Genomic DNA, 27,396 nt, shown 5'->3' on the forward strand with positions numbered 1-27,396 from the left:
AGAGAGGAAGGGAGAGGGATAGAGAGCTAGAAACATCGATGAGAGAGAAACATCGATCAGCTGCCTCTTGCACATCTCCTACTGGGGATGTGCCCGCAACCAAGGTACATACATGCCCTTGACCGGAATCGAACCTGGGACCTTTCAGTCCACAGGCCGACGCTCTATCCACTGAGCCAAACCAGTTAGGGCAGTGCCTTCTTTTCTATAAATCTGCTGCTCTCTTCTTTAAGCCTGTCTGCATTTATTGTAGACCATGCACACATAGGCCTGGGTACTTTCATTCGTGACTAGCCTTGTGGTTGACCGCAGAATGAAGAACTAATGCCAGATAAATACAAAATCAGGTTAACTGATTTTTTTCTTCTTTGTGCATGTAGATTGCAAGAATTCAATCAGAAATGGATACAAACAACTCTTCCAAAATCTGTCATGAATAACATTTATAAAAAACTAGTTTTAAAAAATATTCTGAAGTTCAAGATAATTAAGAAATGAAAGATCTTAGAAATATGGCCTCTTCTCATAGAGTTCACTATGCAGAAGTATTTTTAGGAAACACCCCCCCCCCCTTTTTTTTTTTTTTTTTGCATATTTTTAACAAGAATGATGGAATGTTCACAAAAGGGTACAATTGCTTAGAATGAACTGCATATTTATCCTGGGAGGGAGTAAGCCAAGGGAATGTGTATTGCTTGCTGAGACATATCAAACTAATGACAGCATTTCACTTGACTTAGCCTGCAATATTTTAGAGGAGGAAGCAAGCAAAAAATGGTGGTTGTTTGCTGCTAGGTTAATGTGGTACCACATATAAAGATCTTTCAAAAGTTTTGTTATTTTAACCAAATTATTTTATATGAAGTGTACAGAATATTAAGAGGTAGGAAGAGTTTTTTAGAGAGACCAACAAAAAGCCATATTCACTGTGTCCCAATTGCCTTGAAATGTGAAGGCCCAGAATGCTTGTCTTTTTCAGTTTGATCCTTTCTAGTTATAACACTTCTGTAGTTAGAGTTTTCTTTCAGTTTTTGTTGGCTTCATCTTTCATTCTCCTAAGGGAGGAGATCTCTTTGGGTACAGTTGTTGAGTCTTGTGTTCTGCTGGCCCGGAACTGGCCAGTGCAATTGAACTTCTTTCTTCCATGTGGTGATGGAAATAGAGAAGGCTGGCCAAACTGTTCCTCATGGGACTATTTGCCATTTCCCTGAAGACATGGGCAGCTCTAGTTTGTCCCTCCACTTAACAGTGTAAATCTGTGGTCTCTGTAGGTATTGTTGGGGGCATTTGCTGCCAACTCTGAAGAGACCTAAGCATTTCTTGTTCCTCTTTGGTCCCAGATACAAGTGGATCCTTGCCTTGCTGCTGGCATAGGGTAGGGATAGACGAGGTTGTTCCAGGCTTCTTATAGTTACTCCAACTTTGCAATATCTGCTTGATAAACTATCTTTTGATGGTTGGTTGGGGATTGAGTAGAGAGTTTTATAATCAGAATGAAAGACATAATGTAAAATTCCCTTTTCAAAATACCTTTAAGAAAGAATGTATAAATTCTATTCAGTCTGAAATAATTTAGAGGCAGAACTTGATAATTTCACTCAACTCTGACTCTAGAATATTATAATATAGCAATGATAAAATAATGAAAAGCTTTAAGATTGTTTTGTAACTTACCTATTACATGTGTGAGCTAATTGTTATCATGAGCTAATTGTTATCATGGTCAACTCTGTCAAGACTAGGAAAATATTGAATATTTCAAAGAAAATTATCATTGTTTACATTTAATAAAAATGCTTTTCGGAAGGACATAAAAGAAAGAGTGGGTTTTTTAAAAAAATGGAAGTAAGTGATTTTTCTCATTGTGTTAAATGAAATCAATAGATTTCAATGTAGACATAAATCATATTTGTGTAAGCAAAATGTATAATGTCAATTTATTTAATGTCAATTTCCCCCATGAAAACTTTTCTGTCATATTTGTGTAAGCAAAATATATAATGTCAATTTATTTGATGTAAGTTTTCCCCATAAAAACTTTTCTGATCTTGAATATCTGTACAGAACATACATATACACAAAGGTTAGTACTTAGTGGGTGCCCTGTTAATGTTTCTCTTTCTATCTTATTCTCTTTTTTTCAATAGGGCCTAATTGTTCAGATTTGAAACAGCCTATGTACGTGGGATTTGAGAAAGATGTCTTTAAGACCATAGCAGATTACTATGGTCACTTGAAAGAGCCTCTACTTACATTTCATCTTTTTGATGCCTTTGTCAGTGTTTTAGGTAAGTTGGAATATAATGAGCATTTATCTGCATTACTAATACTGAATCACTTCATTTTCATTATCATGAGACTCCATTAGCCAAACTTCCATAGTGTTTTTGAAATAAAAACTAAAAGGTACTTGCCTAGTTGGTGTCCTGTCCTTAAAGGGGGAAATGAAAATGGTTAAGCTCTATTATGAAAATCAAAGCAAGGACAACTAATTATTTCTTAAGAAAGAATAATATGTTGCATGTCATTTTTGTATAAAAAAGTATGAGTTAGTTGATAGAGAAGAACGTAAATTTGATATTTACTGTTCATGAGTAAATCTGCTACTCTGGATGTGATGTCATAAATAGGTATGGAAGTTGTATTTTCATTTAGAAATCTTATTTTTATGGAAGAATCAGATTTTATAGAGCTATTTGTTATTTGTGGCATGCAAAATATAGTAACTTTATCATTTTGTAAAACTTGTTGCTATTCCTCACGTAGATTTGTACTTCAGGATTTACACTGTCAAGAAAACATGGTGAGCCCTAGCCAGTTTTGCTCAGTGGATAGAGCATCGGCCTGTGGACTGAAGGGTCCTGGTTCGATTCCGGTCAAGGGCACAGGCCCAGGGTTGCAGGCTCGATCCCTAGTAGGGGGCGTGCAGAAGGCAGCCAATCAGTGATTCTCTCTCATCATTGATGTCTCTATTTCTCTCTCCCTCTCCCTTCTCTGAAATCAATAAAAATGTATTTTAAAAAATAACTTAAAAAAAGGAAAAGAGAAAACATGGTTAAAAGGAAAAAAATCAACATTTGCTATGGCTCTTTCTGAAACTGTTTATTTTTCTAGGAAGTCAGATTTTCCTCTTGCTTTATGATTGTTCAAAAATACTACTGTTTTATTGTCAAAAGGTTTGCTTTAATAACCAGACCATTGTATGGGTATCATCCTCTGTTATGTAAATTTATACGAATTAGAATACTCTTGATTTGAGTATTGTGGGGTTAGCAATCTTCCCATTTTCTTTTATCCCCTTTCTCCTCCTTTTCGTCTTACTTCCTTCTTGGGAAGTATGGATGTCGCCATAGTATCCTAGCAAAATAAAGTATTAACAATATGTGAATAATTTACCTGATCTCATAGCACAGTACTTTAAATTTTAAGATTTTGTAGGTTTTTTGATAATAAGGAACAAAAACAACAATTATAAATCATGTACATAAGGGTGAGTCTGTTTTCAGAGAGACATTATTGGGAACAGATGAAGGGATTTGTCTTGTTACTGAGTTTTGCAGCCACTGGGTCATCTTGGTATTTTGTTTATAACCAAGCAGGACTGGGGGCTTATGTACTGGTGAATATCATGCCTAATGATGAGTACTTGCTGTTGTTGAGTATGCATATGGACTGACTGAGTAGATTCTCATTATAGCTACTTAATTCCCATTATGCTACTGGTAAAAGAATTCTAAAAACTGGATTAAAAATCACTTCTTAGATTTTTTCCCCTCATTTTCCATTTTCATAATGTCTTATTGTAAAATTATCTGATTTAGAAACAAAAGAACTCGGAACTTTTAAAAATGAATTCTAATTTGAATCAGTTATATTTATTATGTCTCTGGTCTATTCTACGACATTTGTCCATTTTGAACTCAGCTAGGAATTACAGCTGATTATTTCCAAATTGATGTCAGAGGCAGCCACCCTCTAAAATATCATCAATAGAGGGTTTATTGTGGAGAAGGATAGATAGAATAGAGAATTTATCACACTTGGGTATCAGCAAGACTAGACTAATGTGTGTAAATGGTCATGATATAGTAACCGTCCCTGATCCAATCCTTCTGTTTAAAAATAAATAAATAAATAAATAAATAAATAAATAAATAAATAAAAATACACACACACACACACATATTATTGATTTCAGAGTGGGAGGGAGACTGAGAGAGATATAGAAACATCAATGATGAGAGAGAATTATTGATTGGCTGCCTTCTGCACACCCCACACTGGGGTGGGGGAATCAAGCCTGCAACCCAGGTATATGCCTTGACTGGGAATCTACCATGACCTCCTGGTTCATAGGTCAACCCTCAACCATTGGGCCCTGCCAGCAGGACTGATACAGTCTTTCTTAAGTGAATATGTTTGAGAAACCCTGCATTAAAAACCATATCCTTATGTAGTAAAAGAAGAAAGTCTTCTAGATTACGAAAGACTATAATTTGTTTATATGATTAACAAAGACTATTTAATACTAGAGGCCCAGTGCATGAAATTCATGCATGGTTAGGGTCCCTAGGCCTGGCTGGCGATCAGGGCCGATCAGGGCCTTCTGCCTGCTGGCTGGGGCCTTCCTTCCCCCCATCCCCCTCTCTCCCGGCTGCGGGTTCCAGCCGGGGCCTTCCTTCATTCCATGCTGCCCCCTGGTAGTCAGCGCACGTCATAGCGAGCTGTCGAACTCCCGGTCAGTCAAACTCCCGGTCTGTCGAACTCCCGAGGGGACAATTTGCATATTAGCCTTTTATTATATAGGATAGAAATCCTGTTACAGCCTGTGGAAAAAGATATCTAGAAACTGTGTATCTACAAACTAGATGTGTAGGTTGAATCCCATTCCTTAAACCTTTTGACTTACATTGATTGGAATAGGATGCCATTAGGTAAACATATTTTAAAGTAGGTAGTCAATTTTGTGTAGAAGCTAAAAATCCTACAGCATTTTCAATGGAAATGATTTTCAGTTTTGTTAATGAGTTTCTTTTGAGGTCTATTCTTTGATCTCTAGCATGAAATAATGCTAGCTAATGCCAAAGCTGTGACCCTGAGAGCAGTTAATCATTTTTGATATATGAAACAAGGCATCTAAGAGTTCTTAAAAGAAAAAAAAAAAAAATAGGACTTTTCAGAGATGTAAGACTTACTCTTTACTTATAATTTTAAAAAATGATTTAATTTGGCTCAGTAGTCTGACCTAACATAACTGTCCATAATAATTAATTTTTATTTCCAAAATGGCAATTCCTTGTATTAAGATCAGAATTCATCTGACCCTTGAATTGGGTGAATGAAGTAGTATGGCATCCTTTACTCACACTCCACACACACCCTAGATTCTGTGAAGCTTGCAATAATTTGGCATATTGAGGAAAGGGCAGCAGATAGGAAGGAAGCACATAGGGCATGGGAGCAAGGTAGAGTACTTTTGAAAATTGGGTGACTTATGGGTTGCGTGTGTAATCTGAGATCACAGTAGTGTTCTGTGGGCCAATCTGGCTCATACATACATGTGGCCTGTATGTTTTAAAAAGAAATTTAATTAGTTGCCAAACTCCAAGAAACAAATTTATGTAAGAATTTATAATATTGGACTCTTTAGGAAAATGGGAGGATCTGGCAATTCTGCGCTTGAATTTTGAGTGGCACAAACTACAGCAGCTGTGTAGTGTCTCCACTAGAAGGAGCAAGTGTTTCAGGGACATGAAATTCTAGTTTGCCAAGTCTCCAATGCTCCCCATTGCTTTTCAGACTCTAAAGCCCAGTTCACTCGATCCCCTTTGCTCATTTATTCCATTTATCTGTTCCTGTAGGCAGTTGAGCCCAAGACTCCTGGTTTATTTGCTAGTAGGCTGGAAGACTGAGATAGTAGCTCTTTGCTGTTCCCTTCTTTATAAATGTTAAGTTTATAAAATGCCATTGAAATTCAATAGACTGATTGTACACTGGATTATCTTACTCAAAGGTTGAGATCTCCTCCTGGTTTTTAACCTAGAAGTATCCATAAGGATAGTTTTCTATTCTTTGGCTCTTTTCTTTTTCTTTTTGTTTTTTCCTTCAGAGAGTGCCTAGGTAGTGTGCTTGATCAAACAGAGGACTCTTGTCTATGTTAGTCCAAGTTCTTGCTGGTGATGCTCTCTGCTCTCAGGGCTCCGGTCTTGCTTATGACTGGAGCTTTTAAAGATGCAGATGGGCCAAGGTAGAGATATTGAATCACCTCCAAATGTAAGGACTACTGTTATATGTTAAGATTGTTGGCAAAAGTGGCATTAGGTACTTCTTAAAAGGTGGAAATTTAGAGAAATGCCTAGGTATTCCCTGGTTATAACTAAATGCATAAGATATTTATAAGCATACTGTTAGTCACTAGGATGATTGAAAAAACTTTTGGAAAAAAAAAATCTTTCTCCCACCATTCAGCAGGATAAATTCCAGCTGTGTTAGAGAATTAAATGTAAAAAATTCAAATTCTAAAACATAGTTGATATTTATCTGATGTTGGGGTAGATGAAGGACTTTCTAAGCATAAAAGCAAAAGAAGTCATAAATATGCTAAAGCATTGGGACTCTTCCTGTAGGAAAGGGCACCATTTTGTGCGTGGGTGAATCTATATCTACTTTTAAGCCATTCACAAAGGCGTCTTGTTTGCCTTTCTTTAAAAACCTCTAGTCTCTCTTGCTGTGTCTTTCTTTAGGCAGGGTATTCTTTCCAATTGATGTGTAGTCTGAATTCTTTAGGCTTGGTATAAACCTTTTCCTTTTTATATCTCTTTTCAGTGAAAATGAAACCTGACATTTTTTTTTATTCCTTTGGTTGTTCAAAACTGCAACAAACCCTTTTTGAATCTCTTGTTCCCTGGCTGAACAGACATGGGCCCATTGCCTTTCTGGGAACTCCAGGCCCTCTAAAAGTCTTCATATTTCACTTCTTTTTTGAAGCTCCCATAAGGAATAGCTTATTGTTAACATTACACATGTTAGTGGAATGATTGGGTCTACTTTACAAAAATAAAAATTTGTTTTCCTAATTATTTGAAAATAAAAATCTTATATAACCATTGGGGAATGGGAGGGAGTACAACAAGGGAAGGTCATCATGGCCAGTGTCACCTAACCTCTAATGATAGAGAATATTATAAATTTTCATTGATTTCATTTATTTCTTAAGGGACAGTTGGGTTTCTTTGAGTATTGAATTATTTACACTTATTGTTTCTCAATACAGCTAAATAATGAAATGTTTTCATGACTGAAAAAAACTCACAGATAATTTGGTGGATTTTTAATTATCTTTTTATTATTTTATTCTTATTTCATCATTGAAAACATTGCCAAACTCAGGTAACTTGGTTTGTTGACCTAGTTGTATTGACTTTGATAAGTTTTCTCATTGATAAGTGAGAAATAAGCACCTACATCACTCACATGGAGCACATACACAGCAGTAATGAAGTGAAACAGTAAAAAAAAAAAAAGTGAAACAGTAAAAAAAAATGTAAAAGAAAGATAACAATTCCTGACCTTTACTTGTGGTAAATAAATAAATAAATAAATAAATAAAAAACATAAAGCACATATGTACATATGTCGAAATGAGAGAATTTTTTTTTTTTTTCATAAATAAACTAGAGGCCTGGTGCACAAATTTTGTGCATGAGGGTGTGGGGGGGGGGGGGGGGGGTCCTCTCAGCCCAGCCTGCACCTTCTCCAATCCAGGACCCCTCGGGGGATGTCCGACTGCCAGTTTAGACCCGATCCCGGGGATCGGACCTAAACAGGCAGTTGGACATCCCTCTCACAATCCGGAACTGCTGGCTCCTAACTGCTCACCTGCCTGCCTGCCTGATCACCCCTAACCGCCTCTGCCTGCCAGCCTGATTGCCCCTAACTGCCCCCCCCGCCGGCCTGGTTGCCCCCAACTGCCTCTCCTCCCCCCCCCGCCCCCGCCGGCCTGGTTGCCCTCAACTGCCTCCCCTACCAGCCTGGTTGCCCCTCACTGCCCCCCTCTGCTGGCCTGGTCATCCCTCAGCCTGGTTGCCCCTCACTGCCCCCCTCTGCCGGCCTGGTCACCCCTCACTGCCCCCACTGCTGGTTTGGTTGCCCCATGCAGCCTGCTGTTTAGTCGTTTGGGCTTCCCTCACTAAACCCCCTGCCGGCCTCATCACCCCACGCAGCCTGCTGTTCAGTCATTTGGTCGTCCCTCACTAACCCCCCTGCCAGCCTTGTCACCCCACACAGCCTGTTGTTCAGTCATTTGGTCATCCCTCACTAACACCACCCCCGCCCTCCTTGCTGACCTGGTCGCCCCATGCAGCCTGCTGTTCAGTTGTTTGGTCGTCCCTCACTAACCCCCCTGCCAGCCTTGTCACCCCACGCAGCCTGCTGTTCGGTCATTACTGTGAGTGCGTCCTGACCAATTTGCAGATTACCCTTTTATTAGTATAGATGGGAGATGGTGACGTAACCACAAAACAATGTATGTCGAGTCCGACGTAACCTGAGGACAGTCTGTGTGGAGTTAACATGTGATTTGGCAATTCCACTTTGGGTTTTATACCCAAAATAATTGAAAACATATGCCTACACAACTTGTACATGAATGTTCATAACAGCGTTACTCAGAATAGCCAAAACGTAGAAACAACTGAAATGCCCATCAAATGATGAATGAATAAAATGTAGTATATCCACGCAAAGGAATATTATTCAGCCATATAAAGGAGTAAAATACTGTCACATACTATAACATGGATGAATAGTGAAGACATTATTCTAAGTGAAAGAAGCCAGACTCAAAATTACATATTGTATGCTTTCATTATATGAAATGTTCAGAATAGATAGATCTATAGAGACAGAAATTATTGGTTTCCAGGGGCAGGGGAGATTATAGGAATTAACTGCTAATAGGAATGGGGATTTCTCTTTGGAATGACAAAAATGTTTTTTGAATGAAATAGTGGTTAGGTGCATAGCTTCATGAATATACTAACTCCCCCCCCCCCCACACACACACACAAACGCACAAAGAGAACAAACCCACTGAATTGTACAAAAGATAGTCTCATAAAAAAAAAGAACAAAGAAATAAGAACCAAATTGAACTTTAGGAGTTAAAAAAAAGACAGTATTGCAAAGGAAAATCTCATTGGGTGGGATTAGGAGCAGATTAGACAATGCAAAAAAACATCAAGGAACTTAAATACTAACATAGCAATAAAAGCTAGCCTGAACAAAGTATGAAGAGAAAAAAACACACCTGTGAGTGGGGACTAAACTGAACAGCCTCAGTGACATATAGGACAGTAAATACCAAGCAGTCTGTTCTACATAAAATCCCTGAAGGAGGCTCCTCAAACTGGCTCACGTCCCCATCATTCTTACAGCACTGGCACCACAGGCTCGTCTTGTACTTCCTTTTCCAAGCCTTGGAACCAGCCATTTCTTCAAGGATTCTTGGTTCCTTTTAGTAAAGTGATATTTAGAAGCCAAGACCTAGTGCTAGGTGTGCTCATTATTATTGGAGGTGTTGCTCATAAAAAGAAAATGTTCTTAAATAGCATGTAAAAAAGGAACCCTGCAATTTGATTTCCATCAAAATACTATTTGAGAGGTGGTGGTGGTGGTGATGGTGTTAAATTGGCAGAACAGAGACTAATATAAGAGACATCCATGTGCCCATCCTCCCCAATTTAACACTAGATTTTGCTTCTATCTGTAGAAGCAAAATCTCTAGCCAATTGCTTTCCAGAGTGGTTCCATCAATTTACACACCCATTAGCATTATACTCCTATTTGACCATTTCCTTACTGATATTTGGTTTCATCTGGTTTTTTAATTTTTCTAATCTGGAAAGGAATCTTATTGCTATTTATTGGTTATGTGGGTTTCTTCTTGGGTGAAAGACTTTTTCTATCCTTTACCTGTTTCTCTCTCTCTCTCTCTCTCTCTCTCTCTCTCTCTCTCTCTCTCTCTCGTCATTCTAAAATATATATTCTGAATACTAGTAGTCTTTTTTTACCTTCAGTCTGACAGATATCATTTCATAGTCTGTGACTTGTCTTTAATTTTAATCACAAGATAAAGAGCTTTTGTGTTTTACTTTGTCAAATTAATTTTTGTGTCTCATGAAGTCTTTCTATCTTTTTTTTTTCACAAGGAGCTTCTATACTTCTAAGATTTTTAAAAATATGTTTTTATTGATTTTTTAGAGAGAGAGGAAGGGAGAGGGACAGAGCTTGAACCTCAGTGGAGGGCATGCAGGAGGCAGCCAATCAATGATTCTCATCATTGATGTTTCTATCTCTTTTTCTTTCTCCCTTCCACTCTGAAATATAAAAATATTTATTAAAATAATAAATATAGCCCTAACTGGTTTGGCTCAGTGGATAGAGCATCAGCCTGCGAACTGAAGGGTCCCAGGTTCCATTCCGGTCAAGGGCATACCTTGGTTGTGGGCACATCCCCAGTAGGGGGCGCGCAGGAGGGAGCTGATCTATGTTTCTCCCTCATTGATGTTTCTAACTCTCTATCTGTTTCCCTTCCTCTCTGTAAAAAATCAATAAAATATATTTTTAAAAAAGTAATAAATATAAAGCAAAAATTTTTTATTTTGATGAAATACACTTCATAATTTTCTTTTATGGTTCATGCTTTTTGTGTCTCAAGAAATCTTTGCCTACCTTTAAATATTATATTATTTCACATATAATGTTACTACGTTGCAATATTTTTTCATTTTTCCCTTTGTACTATTGTTTCATACATTATAATCCTACATATGTTTTTAAATAACACTTTATAAATCCTACTACACATTGTGATTTTTTCTTTAAACAGATATTTTTCCTTCAAAGAAATTAAGAAACATAAAGCAAGTTTTATCTACCCACATATTTGGTATTCTTCATTTCTTTGTGTAGATCCAGGTTTTCATCTGATATCATTTTCCTTTTGCTTGGAAAGTGTTCTTAACATTTTTTATAGTATAGGTCTATTTGGAAACAAATTCTGTGCTTTTTTGGAGAGGGGAGAGGGGGCTCTGAAAAGTACTTGTTTTGACTTATTTCTGAAAGATATTTTCAGTGGATATAAATTCTATGTTAAAAGTTTTTTGTTCTTTCAGCACTTTAAAGTTGTCTATGGTAATTCCTTATTTTTGTTCCTCTGGCCATAATGTGTCTTTTTTTCCTCTGACCACTTTTGAGGTTTCCTCTATCATGAGTTCTATGATTTTTAGGAATTTAATTACAATGTGCCTTTATGTGATTTTCTTTGTGTTTATTATACTTTGATTCGTTGATTTTTTTTTATCTGTTCTTTTATAGATTTCATCAAATTTGAAAACTTTGGGGCCATTATTTCTTCAAATATTTTTCTACACCTCCTTCCCCTTTTCTAATTATACATGTATTAGATCATTTGATATTTTTCCACAGGTTGCTGCAGCTCTGTTCATTGCCCTCTTTCCGCTCTCACCCCTCCCCCCCCCCCCCGGCACGCGCGCACACACACACACACACACACACACACACACACACACTTTTCCCTCTCTCTGTTTCTATTTTGGCTAAAGTGTATATTACTGTGTGTCTAAGTTTCTTGATTTTTTTTTTTTTCACAGTATGTAATCTGTAATGGTTTTCATCTACTGAATGTTTGAGGCTTAGTATATTTCATCTCTAGAAGATCCATTTGGTTCTCTTTTATATTTTCCATTTCTCTCCTCACTATGTTCATATTTCTTTTAAGCCTTTGCACTCGCTTGCTTTTTTCTCGATTCCTTTATTCTAATGCTAACCGTGTCGAGTCACACTCGACATCCGAGTGCAAAAGGTTAAATATATTAACATAGTTAGAATACCTATGAATATATAGCATATTTTTCTGCTAATTCCTTTATCTATCACTAGTGGCCTGGTGCACGAAATTCGTACGGGGGGGCAGGAAAGGGTGCACGAATTTCGTGCACCGGGCCACTAGTGACAGATAAACGAATTATCCTTGTATTATCCTAGAGGCTTGGTGCACAAAATCGTACATGGTTAGGGTCCAGCACCCTCTCCAATCTGGGACCCCTCAGGGGATAACCGGCAGTTGGTCATCCCTCTCACAGTCCAGAACTGCTGGCTCCTAACAGCTCGCCTGCCTACCTGATTGCCCCTATCTGCTTCTGCCTGCCAGCCTGATTGTCCCTAACTGCTCCCCTGCTGGCTTGATTGCTCCTAACCACCTCTGCCTTGGCCCCGCATCCAGGACCCAGGATTCCCTCTTCCAGCCAACCACAGGCACTCGGGATCTGGGCTTCCCTCCCTCTGGTCAGCCATAGGCACCCAGGCCAGCTACAGCTGCAGGGGATAGTGGGCAGGTGGCTTCGCCTAGGTTGCAGCCGCAAGTTCTGGCGCCTGGGACCTTGGGGTGGGCGGCTTCTCCATCTCCCGGGCCACAGCCATCCGCAGGTACTGGTGCCCGGGACTGTGGGGTGGGCGGCTTCTCCGTCTACCAGGCTGTAGCCAGCTGCAGGTGCTGGCGCATGGACCGCAGGCGGGTGGCTTCTCCATCTTCCCTGGGATGCAATGTGGTCGACTTTGGCTGGCTGTGGCCTGGGATCACGGGGCAGGCGGCTTCTTCGTCTTCCAGGCTGCAGCCAGCCTCAGGTGCTGGTGCCCGAGTTCGACTCCCACAGGCCCAGAGCGGCTGGGGGGCGGGGCTGCCGCCATCTTTTCAGGTTAATTTGCATACTCTCTCTGATTGGCTGTTGGGCATAGTGCAGTGACGGTAATTTGCATGTTTCTCTTTTATGAGTGTAGATTCCTGAATTACTTTTTACTCTGGCAGCTGTAGATTGTAAGCGTGTAACAAGGAGGAAGGAAGATGCAAGGTTTAGGTAAAGTAGCAGTTGGAACTGGTAAGAATTAATTAAATTCTAGATCTATTTCTCCACAAAGCCTTCCACTTTTTCCATGAAGCCTTCTATCACATTAGCCCACAAATCCCTGTTGTTGTTTTTTTCAATTATACAGAGAGTCAAATTTCACCTTATCTTATGTATCTGAAGAGTATTTGTACATACAGGGTGGGGCAAAAGTAAGTTTACAGTTATTCCTATGTAAAATAATATAGTAATCTATAATAATAAAAGGGTAATATGCTAATTAGACCAGATGTCTTCCGGACGTCCTTCCTGATGAAACTGGGGCTGGAGGGAAGGTAGCCAGGGTCCCGGGTGCCTGTGAGCGGACCAGGAGAAGCCAGCCCGGGTCCCAGGTGCTGGAGGGAAGCCAGTGCTGGCAGCCAGGGGAAGGAAGGCCTACTCTTGCATTAATTTTTGTGCATTGGGCTTCTAGTCCTATATAATAAAAGGCGAATATGGAAATTGACCCCTTGACCGGGAATTCAACCAGGGGGCGGGCCAGCCCACCAACTGCCTGCGGCCCCTCTCCCAGTCAGGCCAGCTGGACCCTATCCATGTACGATTTTGTGCACCAGGCCTCTAGAATAATACAAGGATAAACTGTTTCGTGTACTCAAAACTGTAAACCTACTTTTTGCCCCACCCTTATATTACCCATAATTCTCCAGTGGCTTCTCAGATCACTTACAATAAAACCCAAAGTCATTAATGATAGTCTACAAGGTTCTGCATATCTCTTGGCTTCCTCTCTAACCTCATTTCTGATTTGAATATTTATTACACACTACTCTCTTCACACTAGCCTCATTGCTGTTCAAATAATTCAAGCATACTCACACATTAAAATCTTTACTGATATTTCCTCCACCTTGAAAATTTGTCTCTTTGATATTTCCCTGGCTTACTGTTATTCCTTCAGATGACTGCTCAAATGTCACCTCCTTAGAAAGAGACCTTTTCCAAAACACTAGTAGTATTTTCCCATCACTCCCCAGCTTCTTTTCTTCTTTATTTTTCTTCACAGCATTTTTCTTCCTCACATCATATTTATATACTAGAAGCCCAGTGCCTATACCGGCAGTCAGACATCCCTCTCACAATCCTGGACTGCTGGCTCCTTATTGCTCATCTGCCTGCCTGCCAGGTCACCCTCAACTGCCCGCCCGCCAGTCTGGTCACCCCTTACTGCCTCCCTTGCCAGCCTGGTTGCCCCTAACTGCCCCTCTCTGCTGGCCTGGTCACCCCTAACTGCCCCCCCACCGGCTTGGTTGCCTCTTACTACCCCCCCACCCCTCCGCTGGCCTGGTCGCCCCTCATGACCCCCCCCCCCCCACCACCAGCCTGATCACCTCATGCAGCCTGCTGTTCAGTCGTTTGGCCATCCCTCACTAACCCCCCTGCTGGCCTGGTCGTCCCATGCAGCCTGCTTGTTCAGTCATTTGGCCATCCCTCACCAACCCCCTTGCCGTCCTGGTCGCCCCATGCAGCCTGCTTATTCAGTCGTTTGGTTGTCCCTCACTAACCCCCCTGCCCGCCTGGTCGTAGGCAGCCATCTTGTGAGGGCATGAGGGTTAATTTGCATATTACCTCTTTATTATATAGGAGGATATCTGTGCTCATTATCTGCTGGGAAGGGAGTTCCATGAGATCAGACAGGATTTTATTTTATTCCCCAGTGTATCCTTTCTAAAACAGTTCCTGGAATATATGCAGGGCTTAAATAAATTTCTTACCTAATAATAGACAAACATGTAAATTGGCCGTACCTCTTGCTACATCCACAGCCAATCAGAGTGAGTATGCAAATTAGAAGGCCAAAGATGGCAGCCGCCCAGCTGCTCCAGGCGCGGAGTGGCCAGGCGGGGAAGGACGCCTGCTATGAGAGGGAGGGCAGGGGGCAAGGGATCTACAGGAACAGAGTGCCGCAGCGAAGACAAGACTGCAGACTCCAGAGTCTGCAGCGAAGATGAAGACAGCAGTCTGCAGCGAAGATGGCAGACTCCGGCTGGAGTCTGCAGCAAAAACGAAGATGGCAGACTCCAGCAGGAGTCTGCAGCGAAGATGAAGAAGGAAGACTGGCTGGAGCGCAGGCCTGGATCCCGGGTGCCGGAGGAAAACCGGTGCTGGAAGCCAAGGGAAGGAAGGCCTATTGCACGAATCTCTTCGTGCAACGGGCCTCTAGTTTATTAGATAGATGAAAAAATAAATTAAAACATGGTCATAAATCTTTTTTTCTTTTCATGAATTTGATTATGTAGAATTGAAAGCAGATCTATACAAATGGTAATGATAATCAGCAGCAGTATTTCTGGTGAACATTTAGGATCTGAACTTGTATATAAAAGCTCCTTCCTCCTTTCTTCTTTCTCTCCAGGCTTGTCCATTGCCTTTGGGATAAAACCCATGCTCTTTAATCTGGTATTCAGGGTTTCTAAGATCTCATCTCTGCTGATATTTTTAGCTTCACTTCTACACAAGCCCTTATACCCTCAAAGCCTATGCTGCATTCATATTGAGTGACTTACTGTTCCTCTAATATGCCTCTTGCAGATGTCTCTTGAAGCATCTCTTACATTTATATTTTGTCACTTTTTTTTGTGGGTCTCTCCTTTTCACAGGAAAGGGACCTGGCATATTTTTTAAAATTCCAGGACCTAGCATAGTTCCTGACATATCATAAATGGTCAGAAAATATTTATGGAATGTGAAAGATGATTTTGCCTTCAAGTCAGAGACTAGAAACTTGAAGAGGTTGGATATAGATTAGTAAATTGGTGAAAGCAGTTTGATCTCTGCAGTGTTTGCCTACCTGGAATGGCTGTGTCCAGGGACAAATGGCTGTGTCCTGGGCCAAAAAAGAGCACGCAATGTTAGAATTTTTAGCAAAATCATACTGGGTGCAGAGGAACAGCGTGTAGCATAATTGAATCAGCCCCCTTAACCAGAAAAAATAGCTTAAGAGGGAGGAAGGACAGGTGTTACTTAGAAGCAGACCTATTTGGCAATGGATTAACCATAGGAGCATTAGTTCTACTGTTTAGTCTGAGAATCGTGTAAGATGGTGATCTGCTCGTCATGAGGAAATAATCAAGGGGGAGAATTCAGGGAAGTGATGGCACATTCATGTTCTTGCTTATGGGGGTTAGGGGTTAATCTGACTGCTCTTGGTTCAGTGGGAAAGAATGCTATGAAAATTCAGTTATAATCTGTTAATGGTGTGGAGGGGGAAATGGCTGTATTTGTTCAATACTAGTTGATGGTTTGTATTTTTTGTGCTAATTTGTGAATGATCGTGGATCTATAATCAGTTGGCCCAGTAGTTGAATATGTAAACATGTTCTACATAATTTTAGTAATGTATCCTACCTAATAAAAGAGTAATATGCAAATTGACCCTAACTCGGCTACGCCCACAAGCCACGCCCACAAGCCAATCAGAGCGAGTATGCAAATTAACCCAACCAAGATGGCTACAGCCATGGAGAAAGTAGGAGGGAAGCTTGGGTTTCCAAGGCGATAGAAGAAGCCAAGCTTTCCCCTGCCCTGGCTGGCCTAAGCCTCCACTCAAGGCTACAAAGTTTCAATTATAGAAGGTAAACAAATCCAAACAGAAATGGCTGCCGGCCACGGAGCAAGCAGGAGGCTTGGCTCTGCTCCAGGCTACAAAGTTTCAATTTTAGAAGGTAAATAAGTTCCAGATATCAGGGCCTCCGCTTGGGTCGCCAGGAGGCGTGGCTGGCCTGCAAACCACCACAGGCCGCTCACTCAGGCCGCCCCACATTCCAAGGGGACCCCCACCCTGATCCGGGACACCCTTCAGGGCAAACCAGCTGGCCCCCACCTGTGCACCAGGCCTCTATCCTATCTAATAAAAGAGTAATATGCAGATTGACCATCACTCCAACACACAATGTAGCTGCCCCCATGTGGTCAAAGATCCTGCCCCCAAGTGGACACAAGATGGCCACCACAAGATGGCCAGCAGGGGAGGGCAGTTGGGAGGCACCAGGCCTGCAAGGGAGGGCTGTTGGAGGCGATCAACCCTGCAGGGGAGGGCAGTTAGGGGTGACCAGGCTGGCAGAGGAGGGAAGTTGGGGGCAAACAGGCTGGCAGGGGAGCAGTTAGACATCAATCAGGCTGGCATGGGAGTGGTTAGGGGGTGATCAGGCTGGCAGGCGGAAGCGGTTAGGGGCAATCAGGAAGGCAGGCAGGCGAGCAGTTGGGAGCCAGCAGTCCTGGATTGTGAGAGGGATGTCCGACTGCCCGTTTAGGCCCGATCCCACTGTGATCGGGCCTAAACAGGGAGTCTGACATCTCGCGAGGCGTCCCAGATTGGAGAGGGTGCTGGCTGGGCTGAGGGACACCCCTCTGTCCCCGTTCACGAATTTCGTGCACCGGGCCTCTAGTATTTTATAAAAATGTGAACTTTATAGAGTCAAGTAGGCTATAGGTTTTTAAGATTAAAAACTTTTTTTTCTAAATTAGGTTTGTTACAGGAGGAGAAAATGGCCATTGAAGCATTTCAGATTTGCTGCCTCCTCCTGCCACCTGAAAATAGGAGAAAGTTACAGCTGTTAATGAAGATGATGACAAGGATCTGCTCCAATAAGGAGATGCCACCACTTTGTGATGGCCTTGGCACCCGAACACTGGTAGGTTGAGCTATAACATCTAACATGACTTGAGTCTTTGGAATAAAATTAACCTGACTAAAGTGTACTAGCTTGGCAAGCTGAGGAAGATACTAGTACATGGCAGACTTGCTTACGGAGCCATGGCTTGGAATCCACCCAAACTGGTATTGTGCTTTTGGTCTTAGTGTCTTAAAGAACATAATAAAAGTGAGTAGGGTAGACTCTGAGTGTAGAGATACTTGCTGTATCTTATGTACTGTCAACACAGAGAAGGAAGGTGGACAGAAAGGGTAAGTGATTTCTCAAGAAAACAACACTCTCCTCCAGGTCAAAAGGGTTGCAGAGCCATTATTACTATAACCAGTAAGAGAGATGCAGCATATAAAGGGATTAAGGAGGGAAGAAGTAAAATATGGAATTTGACCAGATAACTGAGGAGGAGAAAGAGAACTTGTATCTCCTGAGGTATAACCTAAGGGTCCATGAATGAGGGTTTTTCTTAAAATATGCTCCGTTTTGCTTAAAATTGAGTAATTTTAAATTCTACTTTGTATTGTCAGCATGTGTTTTAAAATGGGGTTTATGTTTGGAATTGCTAATTAGCTAAATTTCTTAATTTATCTAAAAAGAAAAGTCTTGGAGTGAAATTGATGCTTCATTGGTGTGTATATGTTATTCCCATATCCTGGTGAACCCTGTGTACCCCTGGGGGTCCACTGGCCCAGTTTTAGATGTGTGGAGTAAGATAGGAGTCCTCAGTGCCCAGGGGAGTGATTCCTGTCCTATTTGGGGAAGGAGTTGGTAGGGAGGCTAGTGGACCTCTCTGAAGAGCTGAAGAAAAGTTTGCACATATTCTCCAGAAGAACACATGTGTAAAATTTTGCATACAATTTCAAGGCATTCATGGGTACCCTGGGGTCTGTAGTCTCCCAATACAGAGTCTCTGTGCACATAAATGTGAATGAAGATCAAGTGTCATCTGTAGTGTTGATAAAGTGATGCCTTATTAGACAGAATTACATGTTTATACGTTTTGAAATACTATCGTCAGCAATAAAATTACTAAGAAAATCAATCCAAAGGATAGCATTAAGAATGGAGTAGTTAATATGAATTCTGTTTATATTTCTGCTTACCGTAAAGGGTCTCATCACTTAATGCACTTCTTGTAAAGTCTCATGGTTTTCTTCAAGGTCACTGTCAAATGTACATTCAAAATCCTAGAGAAAATAACAGTTAACTAGGAAAATAGTGTTTGAGACCCATAAAATTGCTAATAGATTAAAAAAAAATCAATGATTAACAAAAATCAATGATGTAATTAGGATATTATCAGACTAAATGGCTATAAAGTACACTGAACTTAAAAGTGCTATATGATCAAGGTCATGGTGGTAGTGATAAGTTACAGAATTTGTTTAAATATATATATTTAAAACCATCTGTGAAAGGGGTTTAAAAGCCTTCGGACAAGCATCTCTGCTAAGTCTCTGTGAGATGCGATGCACATTCTGCTCATGCTGATTAATGAGAAAATCTACACATCTGAGATGACCAGGTGTGGCCAAGTGCCAGGTAGGATGTTCACCTAGTCACATTTGTTTTTTGCAAATTAAGATTGTACTCAATTCAGAGTAGGGAAAAAAATTCATTGGTATTGAACAATGTCCCACACCTTTTTTTTTTTTTCTTCTTCTTTTAGATGATTCAGACATTTTCCCGTTGCATCTTGTGCTCCAAGGATGAAGTGGACTTGGATGAGTTATTAGCTGCTAGGTTGGTAACATTTCTGATGGACAATTATCAAGATATTCTGAAAGTCCCTTTGGCCTTGCAGACCTCCATAGAGGAGCGTGTGGCTCACCTACGAAGAGTGCAGGTAAAGGAAGGGATATTCTCAAATCCTGTGAAATTGTCAGCTAGGCTTCTTGGGAGTTTATGTTATGAGGACTAAGTGAATTAATATGTACAAGGTGCTTATAGCAAGGCTTGGCACATAGTGAGCATACAAGTTTGTTATCACTGAAAATTTGTGGGTTGCCTACTTGGTTTTGTTATGTCAATCAAAACTGCATACTTATGATTGCAAACTCCTTAAGTGAATTTGTTCAGAGTCTATATATACTTCCTGATGGAAATTATTTATATGAAATACATGTCCTCATTCTGAATAGCCCTGCAGCCTATGTACTGTTATTATATTTTTTGGATGAGAAAGCTTTGGCACAGAGAACTTAAGCAACTAGTCCAAGGGCACAGTGCCAGGATTCAAACGGATGAGGTCAGTCTCCAGAATCAGTGCCCTTAACTCCTATGCCATACTGCCTCACTTCAAAACATGGTGTGGTAGGTGAACAAGAGCCATAAAGACCTGGGCCAAACTCCCGGCTCCCCTCTTCCCTAGATGTGTGGCTCTGGGCAAATCCCTTAACCTCCTTGATTTTAGTTTCTTCAGTTGTTAAAATGGGCCACACATGCTGTATAAAGTGGTTGTGAAGCATTTCACAGTATAATACCAAACATGGGTTACTGTAAAACCACTCGCACAACTGTCTGACATGGTAGGGACCTCTTTGAAAGGGAGTGCTGTTATCGTTGTTATTGCTATGGTATGTGGACCCTAAAATGGGGTTTGTATGTCAGCCTGTAGGAGCAGAAACTTTTGGTAAAGAAATTCTGCTTGGTTCCTTCTGAATGATTCGACCTCTTCTTCACTAAAGTGCTTTTTGAGGTTCCTCAGTTTTGGAGCAGTTTGGGGCTGATCTGGGGTAGATCAGTTGTGAGGCAGGCATTGTTTTTTACACCAGCCTGCTATCAACCTTATTTGCAACCCTCTTCTCCCTGTTGTGCCCTTTAATGAGAGATATCTGGTGTTTTTCTCCTTTTACCTAGGACTCACTCTTTATTCTGGCCCTCTCCTGGTTTTACTGGCCAGAATAAAGGGTGAGTCGTAGGTAAATAAAAAGCAAGTGTCCTTTCTTTCCCTTCTGGTTCGGGCCTGTCTCTCTTAGGTTGTCTCTAACTGATTTGGTAAACTGATGTTGAGGCATGGACTATACCTAACGTACTAACTGTTCTTGGCAACACTTATTTTTAACTGTGGCTTCTGGAAAACTATCTTAAGCCAAAGAAGTGGATAGTTGCAATTTTATCCACTGCTGAAGATCAATAGATGCTCTATTTTTGAGAAGATGACCCTCTTGGACTCTGAAGTTAAGTATTTTTCATGGATGCTCATTTATTCACAGGCTTCCTTTGCTCTGTACAGTGTCTGCACATTTGTTGTTTTCACCTGATTCTCACTATTCACATGTTTGACGATGGTTGTAGGACTTCCCTCTCCATGACAGCTGGGCTAAGGTGTGCAAGGAAGGGAACACCAGACTCTTCAGATGGGGAAGGAACCTGATAATTCACTGTGTGTCCAACATTGGTTTTGTTTTGAATCATTTTAGAATCAACTTGTTCAGTTTATGTTTCAATTTCAGACATTATTAAGAGTTTTCCCCAGTTAAAACTGAGGAATGACATGGCATTCCTAGTAGGAAGTATGCTGTGTTTAATCTAAACAAATTTTTGTAATTTATTTGAAAATACACTTTTATTTCTCTGCTAATCCTTTTGCTTCAGATAAAATACCCAGGAGCCGACATGGATATCACTTTATCTGCTCCATCATTTTGTCGTCAAATTAGTCCAGAGGAATTTGAATACCAAAGAGCATACGGCTCTCAGGAACCTCTGGCAGCTTTGTTGGAGGAGGTTATAACAGATGCCAAGCTCTCCAGAAAAGAGAAGAAGAAAAAATTGAAGCAGGTAAAAGGGATATTCTTTTTCTCTCTCTCTCTCTTTATAGATTAAGGTATTACATATGTGTCTTTATCCCCCATTGCCCCCCCCCCCCTACTCATGCCCTTACCCCCCTGGTGTCTGTGTCCATTGGTTAGGCTTATATGCATGCATACAAGTCCTTTGGTTGATCTCTCCCCCTAATCCCCACCCTTCCCTGCCTTCCCTCTGAGGTTTGATGGTCTGATTGATGCTTCTCTGTCTCTGGGTCTGTCCCTGTTCATCACTTTATGTTGTTCATTATATTCCACAAATATGTGATATCTATCTTTCTCTGACTGGCTTATTTCGCTTAGCATAATGTTCTCCAGTTCCATCCATGCTGTTGCAAATGGTAACAATTCCTTCTTTTTTACCACAGCGTAGTATTCCATTGTGTAGATGTATCAGTTTTCTAATCCACTCATCTGCTGCTGGGCACTTAAGCTGTTTCCAAATCTTAGCTATGGTGAATTGTGCTGCTATGAACATAGGGGTGCATATACCCTTTCTGATTGGTGTTTCTGTTTTCTTGGGATATATTCCTAGAAGTGGTATTACTGGGTCAAATGGCAGCTCCATTTTTAAATTTTTGAGGAAACTCCATACTGTTTTCCACAGTGGCTGCACCAGTCTGCATTCCCACCAGCAATGAAGGAGGGTTCCTTTTTCTCCGCTTCCTCGCCAGCACTTGTCATTTGTTCATTTGTTGATGATAGCCATTCTCACAGGTGTGAGATGGTACCTCATTGTTGTTTTGATTTGCATCTCTCAGATAATTAGTGACTTTGAGCATGTTTTCATGTGTCTCTTGGCTTTCTGAATGTCCTCTTTGGAAAAGTGTCTATTTAGGTCCTTTGCCCATTTTTTGATTGGATTGTTTATCTTCCTTTTGTTAAGTTGTATGAGTTCCCTGTAAATGTTGGAGATTAAATCCTTATCAGAGATAACATTGGCAAATATGTTCTTCCATGCAGTGGGCTTTCTTGTTTTGTTGATGTTTCTTTTGCTGTGCAGAAGCTTTTTATTTTGATGTAGTCCCATTTGTTTATTTTCTCTTTAGTTTCCATTGCCCTAGGAGCTGTATCGGTGAAGAAATTGCTTCGGCATATGTCTGAGATTTTGCTGCCTGTGGATTCCTCTAATATTTTTACGGTTTCCCATCTTATGTTTAAGTCCTTTATCCATTTTGAGTTTATTTTTGTGTATGGTGTAAGTTGGTCATCTAGTTTCATTTTTCTTGCATATATCTGTCCAATTTTCCCAACACCATTTATTGCAGAGACTGTCTTGATTCCATTGTATGTTCTTGCCTCCTTTGTGAAATACTAATTGAGCATAGTGGTTTGGGTCGATTTCTGGGTTCTCTGTTCTATTCCATTGATCTATATGTCTGTTTTTGTGCTAGTACTAGGCAGTTTTGAGAACAGGGGCTTTGTAATACAGCTTGATATCTGGTATAGAGATCCCTCCTACTTTGTTCTTCTTTCTCGGGATTGCTGTGGCTATTCAGGGTCTTTTTTTATTCCAGATGAATTTTTGGAGAGTGCATTTTAGGTCTGTGAAATATTGCCGTTGTTTTTTAATGGGGAGTTCATTGAATCTATAGATTGCTTTGGGTAGTATGGACATTTTAATGATGTTGATTCTAACAATCCATGAACACGGTATGTTCTTCCATCTGTTTATGTCTTCCTCCATCTCTTTTTTCAGTGTCCTGTAGTTTTCTGAATAAAAAGGGATATTCTTTATTAGTAATTTATTCTCCCTATAGTCCTTATGGTTTTTTAATTCTCTATTTTAATAGTTGCATGCGAATCTCGTCTTCTGGGATAGCAGTTTTGAAAGTATATTGTTTAGTTCATGTATTCCAGAAGTCTCAGTGATTTACACATGTAGGTTGTGGTCAATTTCCTGCATCTGTATTCTCCAAAGTACATCTTTTACCATTTATTCTCTAATATTTGTCTTATTTTGATATGTGGCATATGATATGAGTTAGTAGAGAAATTACTTTAAATTTAGAGAAGCTATTAAATGAGGACAGATTTATTTGAAATTAGACTGAATTTACAAACATAAAATGACTAGAAATTAAAAGCCTTTGGTTTTAGATAGCCAGTGTCAAATTGGTTTCTTGCCTCAGGCATCACTAAGTTTCCTATTAAACAACATGACTTAGGGTTTCAGACAATAGTTTTCAACTCAAAATATGTTTACTATGACCATTCTTAAAATATTGATCCAAGGTTAAATGAATGGTTTTTATTTTTAAAGACCGAATCCTGTATAGCTTGATTCCTGATCACACCATACATATAGGATTATACACAGAGCACTGGAGTTCTGGATTCCCAATCATATTTTTCTCAGTCATTTTGGAGAAGAGTTCAGTGGTGAGGAGAAGAGGAAAAACTTATTGCCTCTCTTTAAGCTTTTCATGATATAATATATACTATTTTATTTTCAATTTGGTCAGAAGCAGGTGGGCTGAGAAATGGTGAAAGTAGTTTGACCAAAATTTTAATTATTTAGAACATGTTATTTTCAAGTCAGAGTTAATTATGATTATTCTTAAAGTAAGGTTTATTTACAGTTGGCAGTGGGGGAAATATAAGACGTGACTTAAATGAGAAGTTTATTTAAGGTTGGATCAAATTAAAGATGAATTAGATATATCGAAAGTGGAATCAAATGATTCAACATAAAAAATGGATTTGTGTTCAAGTAAAATTGACTGTGATCTGTTTTCTTCTTTGTTCTTTTTTTTTTTTTCTGTATGGAAAACAGCATTAAAACAAAACAAGAACAGGGAAATATGGGATCAGAAACTCTTATTATAAAATTAAATTGCCCAGTTTTAGTGACTCTTATCTGTTTTCTGGTTTCATTGTAGATCTCTCTCTCTCTCTCTTTTTTTTAGTTTCAAAAATCCTACCCTGAAGTCTACCAAGAACGATTTCCCACACCAGAAAGTGAAGCACTTCTGTTTCCCGAAAAACCAAAACCAAAACCACAGATGTTGATGTGGGCACTAAAAAACCCTTTCCAACCATTTCAAAGAACTAGAAGTTTTCGGATGTAATACTTTCACAGCCAGTGGCGATCTCTGACGTTGTTTTGAGTAAATAGGTGGTTAAAGAGGATGGTGGTGGAAGAAAGAGGAGTAGAAAATACAGACTACTGAAATATAAATATGGTCTGACTTCAAAACATGTTGAGTTGCCCAGCCAGCATGGCTCAATGGTTGAGCATCAACCTATGAACCATGAGGTCATGGTTCAATTCTCGGTCAGGGCATATGCCTGGGTTGCCAGCTTGATCCCCAGTGTGGGGGCATGTAGGAGGCAACCGATCAATAATTCTCTCTCATCATTAATGTTTCTATCTCTGTCTGAAATCAATAAAAAGATATTAAAAAGACACACACAAAAAACCATGTTGAGCCATTATCAGTATTTTTCTAAAACTCATTGCTAGATTTAAAGTATACAAATCAGTTAAACATTATGAAATATGTAGTAATGTTAACATGTTTGTAATTATTCAAAAGTTCAAGGCTATTTTTATTTGTTGTTTTTCATGGTGTTTATGAAATAATTGTGTGTACATCCTATTACTGATGTCTTTGTTATAACCAAGTCTTAGAAATAGTGTATATACTTGAATAAGAAGACACTGGGTACTGTTACTGTGATGCTATTGACTTAATAGCCAATTATGATAGCTCCTGTGTAAATTCTGATTTTCACTGTTTCACAAAGAGTCTTAAATGTCCTGTGTTATGGTATCTCTATCTTTTATTGAAGGTTTGTTGGCTGCTATGACAGATTTTACTAAAAGCTGGTTCTTTTATAACATATACTAGTGGCCCGGTGCATGAAATTCGTACACATTAAAAGGGAATTAATTAGAGGAAATATTTTAATATTGCTATTTGCCCTTTCTCCATAATAGAAGTGTCAGAGATGAAAGAAAATTAGTAAAATGTATATGAAAATCTCCCTCCTGTCAGAGTCTGGGGCGCGCTGCGGGACCCAGAGTCAAGTCCCCACCCACCTGCGCAGCTCGAAATCACGCGAGACCTGGCTGGCCCCACCCCCGTCAAGCCCCGCCAAGCGGGGGGCGCAGCTCAGGTCCCCCGTCAAGCCCCACTGGGAGTGGGGCACAGCCTCAGGTCCCCTGGCGTGAGGGCGTGATGACCATTTGCATATTAGCTCTTTATTATATAGGATATTAGTTGGTGTTAACTAGAAGTGGAGTAGATTTTCATCTGAATGCAGTGGTATGATTTCAGTCATGGCTAGAGATGGAAAACTGAACATAATAAATGCTTTCATTCCCTTTAGACATGTGATTCTAAGTCAAATCTTTGTTGTTTCATGAAAAACACAAATGGGTTAAGTAAAATGAAACTACCTTCTTTATAAATATGTTCCCCCCAGCTTCCTTATTCTTTTGAAAGTAAATAGAATGTAAATAAATACTGTTTGGTTTTTTAAAAATACTGTACATGGTGTTTTATGGGTTTTTTTTTGGTATTTATTTAAGTATCCTCAAATGCTTAACATCATTGCCTTGGCCACTGTTTTCATATTAGTCATTTATTTCAATGATAGAATAAGAAGTGAGATTTGGGCTTTTGTACTAGCCTTTAGGAGGGTGCTTTGTCTTTTTTTTTATTTTTTATGTTTTTGCTTACTTTATGCTTTTGCAAATAGTGGTACACTTGGATTATGGACTATCTGGAAGGCTTCTGAGAACAAATACCCTAAAAGTTCAAGTAACACTCATTAATGGGCATGCTTTGCTCTTTGTTCTGATTTCCCCCTGCACTTGAGATCTGCCCGATTCTTTTGTAGCAGAATGCCTCCAACAATCAACTCAGATTTTGCTTACTTAATATGGATAAAAGTATTTATACTAGCTTGGGTACTATCTTACTTTGCAAATATGTAAAGTAATGGGAGTGTTTAATGTTTCAGGATTTATTCACGAACCTTGAAATTCTGTGTAGAGCAAAGAATGTCTACTTTTTACTCAATTTGCTCTCCAAAGTAGAGTTTACTTTCCAGAGACTCCTCTCCTATTGTTTATCTTTGGAAATATATGTCAATTTTTCTTTTTTCCTCATACTGTTACTTTTAAGTATTGAGAGATCATAAAACATCCCTATCACCTAAGTGTAAAATTGATGAATGGATAATGCCAGTTTTTCAAAGTGGTTCTAACAATTCACACTCCCATCAGCAGCGTATGAGTTCCTTTTGCTCAACATCCTCACCAAAACTTGCTGTTGTCAAGAGTTTGAAATGTCAATGTGGTGGGTGTATGATGGATATCTCATTATGATTTTACTTTGCATTAATATGGTTAAAGACTATTTCCAAATATATGTATACTAGTGGCCTGGTGCACGAAATTTGTGCACATTAAAAGGGAGACCCAGAGTCAAGTCACCGCCCACCCACATGCACCTCAAAATCACGTGAGACCCAGACCCGGCCGCCCCCCCCCCCCCCCATTGGGCTAGATCCAGGCCCAGCCAGTCCCACCCTTGTCAAGCCCCGCTGGGCAGGGGGCTAGCCTCAGGTCCCCTGGCCCGGCACCAGGACGGGGGCATGGTCTGAGGTCCCCCAGATGGGGCGGGGAGCATGCCTTGAGGTCCCCTGTCAAGCCCCGCCAGGTGAGGGACATGGCCTGAGAGCCCCTGTCAAGCCCCGCTGGGTGGGGGACATGGCCTCAGGTCCCCTGTCAAGCCCCACTGGCAGGGGGTGCAGCCTCAGGTCCCCTGTCAAGCCCTGCTGGGCGAGGGGCGCGGCCTGAGTTCCCCCGACCCAGCACTGGGGATGCACCTTGAGGACCCCATCAAGCCCCACTGGATGGGGAGCATGGCCTGAGGTCCTCTGTCAAGCCCCGCCAGGCAGGGGGGTGCAGCCTCAGGTCCCCTGGCCCGATGCTGGGGCGGGGGG

At 40.4% G+C, this 27,396-nt stretch overlaps 1 protein-coding gene across 1 annotated transcript in view; it reads left to right on the forward strand.

Annotated features, from left to right (window-relative positions):
• Window positions 1-25,887, forward strand: part of LOC103305135 (elongation of very long chain fatty acids protein 7) — a 169,336-nt gene extending 143,449 nt beyond the window's left edge. Inside the window, exons 13-17 of the mRNA XM_054715232.1 lie at window positions 2,148-2,288; window positions 17,448-17,614; window positions 19,299-19,475; window positions 21,227-21,412; window positions 24,348-25,887. Of these exons, the coding sequence (XP_054571207.1) occupies window positions 2,148-2,288; window positions 17,448-17,614; window positions 19,299-19,475; window positions 21,227-21,412; window positions 24,348-24,509 (833 nt within the window). The 3' untranslated portion in view covers window positions 24,510-25,887. The remainder of the gene's footprint in view (window positions 1-2,147; window positions 2,289-17,447; window positions 17,615-19,298; window positions 19,476-21,226; window positions 21,413-24,347) is intronic.
• Window positions 25,888-27,396: the final 1,509 nt, after the last annotated feature.

The sequence above is a fragment of the Eptesicus fuscus genome, chromosome 4 (assembly GCF_027574615.1).
Source record: "Eptesicus fuscus isolate TK198812 chromosome 4, DD_ASM_mEF_20220401, whole genome shotgun sequence".
Lineage (NCBI taxonomy): Eukaryota > Metazoa > Chordata > Mammalia > Chiroptera > Vespertilionidae > Eptesicus > Eptesicus fuscus.